This window comes from Sciurus carolinensis, chromosome 11 (assembly GCF_902686445.1).
Source record: "Sciurus carolinensis chromosome 11, mSciCar1.2, whole genome shotgun sequence".
Classification (NCBI taxonomy): Eukaryota; Metazoa; Chordata; class Mammalia; order Rodentia; family Sciuridae; genus Sciurus; species Sciurus carolinensis.
The window spans coordinates 26,449,520-26,451,376 of record NC_062223.1 but is presented as its reverse complement, the minus strand read 5'-3'; the positions used below and the strand labels follow the sequence as shown (position 1 = coordinate 26,451,376).

The 1,857-nt window shown below is 38.4% G+C and overlaps 1 protein-coding gene across 1 annotated transcript; it reads right to left on the bottom strand.

Annotated features, from left to right (window-relative positions):
• Positions 1–396: 396 nt before the first annotated feature.
• LOC124958949 (olfactory receptor 4A15-like) lies at positions 397–1,419 on the bottom strand. The gene has a single exon (XM_047517559.1). The coding sequence runs from the start codon at positions 1,348–1,350 to the stop codon at positions 397–399; it is 954 nt and encodes a 317-aa protein (XP_047373515.1). The 5' UTR covers positions 1,351–1,419.
• Between the last annotated feature and the right edge of the window lie 438 nt (positions 1,420–1,857).

Genomic DNA, 1,857 nt, shown 5'->3' with positions numbered 1-1,857 from the left:
AAGGAGGCATCATAACCCACACCCAAGAACAGATTTTCAGCCTTCCCATCAAAAAAGAATGACTTAGTGAGGTAATGAATGTTAATTAACTTGCATGAAATTTTATGATATATACATAGATGTAAACACCATATTATATACCATAAACATATACAATTATCATGTCAATTAAAAATAAACTTTCAAGTTCAAAAAGAGGAAAGAAAATTAAAAGAACTTGAAATAGAAAGATAATATTGTCCACCAAATGATCTTGATGGGCATAACATATTCCACTTAAAGATTAATTTGTATGACTGATTCAGAGTAAATAGGTTAAATTACCAAAAGAGAATGGTCATAAAAATGGAATCATGGAAAGTGAAAGTATTCTTTGCTTCTGAGAAGGAAGGGAGGTCAGGTTCTGCAGGAGGGATACAGGCCTTTCCCAGCTACTGTCACTTTTTTATTCCAAAGTTTTCTCATGGCGTTTTTCATTTCTGCATTCCGCAGGGTGTAGATTAGGGGGTTCAACATGGGAGTTATGAAAGTTAAAACCACAGTCATGGATTTATCGATGGGAAATGTGGAATTGGGCCTTGCATACAGGAAGATACAGGGGACAAAGAACAAAATGACCACAGTGATGTGGGACGCACAGGTGTAGAAAGCTTTGCGTTTCCCCTCCAAACCATGGGTCTTTAGGGAGTGTAATATGACCCCATAAGAAACTAGGAGAATTAAGAAGGTTGCAGTGCAAATTGCCCCACCATTAGCTATCATGGAAAGACCAATGAGGTAGGTATTGGTGCAAGCCAGGTTCAGTAAGGGATACATATCACACACAAAATTGTCAATGACATTGGGGCCACAGAAAGGCAGCTGATAAATAAAGAGAAACTGAACTAAGGAGTGGAGAAAACCTCCAATCCAGGCTACCAACAGCATGAGAACACACACTCGCCGATTCATGATGGTCAAGTAATGAAGAGGTTTGCAGATGGCCACATATCGATCATAGGCCATCACCACCAGGAGAATGACTTCAGCCCCAGCAAATAAGTGATCTATGAAAACTTGAGCCATACAGGCCTGGAAGGAAATGGTCTTTTTCTCATAAAGCAAGTCTGTAATCATTTTGGGAGCAATGGCAGTAGAATAGACAGTGTCTATAAAAGATAAATAAGTGAGAAAAAAGTACATGGGGGAGCCCAGGGACTGGCTGGCTATGATGGTCACCATGATGAGCAGGTTGCCAGTTATGGTCACAATGTAGATGAGCAGGAATGTGACAAACAGAACTTTTTGCCCGTCAGGATTCTGGATGAGACCCAGAAGAATAAATTCAGTCACATTGTTCCTGTTTTCCATGTGTTCTTCTGAGGATGGTAAACTCAGGTGGAAGAACCTACAAAGAAGAGGACCAATAATGAATTTGGGATGATCCCAAGTTCTACATCAAAAATGGAAATTATCAGAGCATGTAGTATATGCTGGTAGAAATGAAACCCACTATTCTGTGCAATCACCATGCACTAATAAAAAAGGAGACTTATAAAAAGAGAAATGAGATGCCTTCCTCAACAGTATTTCCTCCCCATGGTCTCACATAGAGGAACTCATTAGAAAAGGAGCTTTCTGAATTTCTTCCCACAGTCATTGTATTTATTTTCATAAATTTCTTCCTTCAACATCAAAAATGAGACTTCAAGATTCTAGATGACAGAGATATGTTAGGGGATATGTCTGCAACACTATCTCCTGAATAGTCATAAAGTCACTTTCTCCAGAACATCTCTCAAGAAGATTGCATGTGTAGCATTATATATTTTTTTATTTTCCTTATGATATTTTTATCTTCCAAGATCTACAGTGAAA

Bases quoted from the DNA above. Each gene is read 5' to 3' on its own strand.
- LOC124958949 (XM_047517559.1), bottom strand. From the start codon at position 1,350: ATGGAAAACAGGAACAATGTGACTGAATTTATTCTTCTGGGTCTCATC.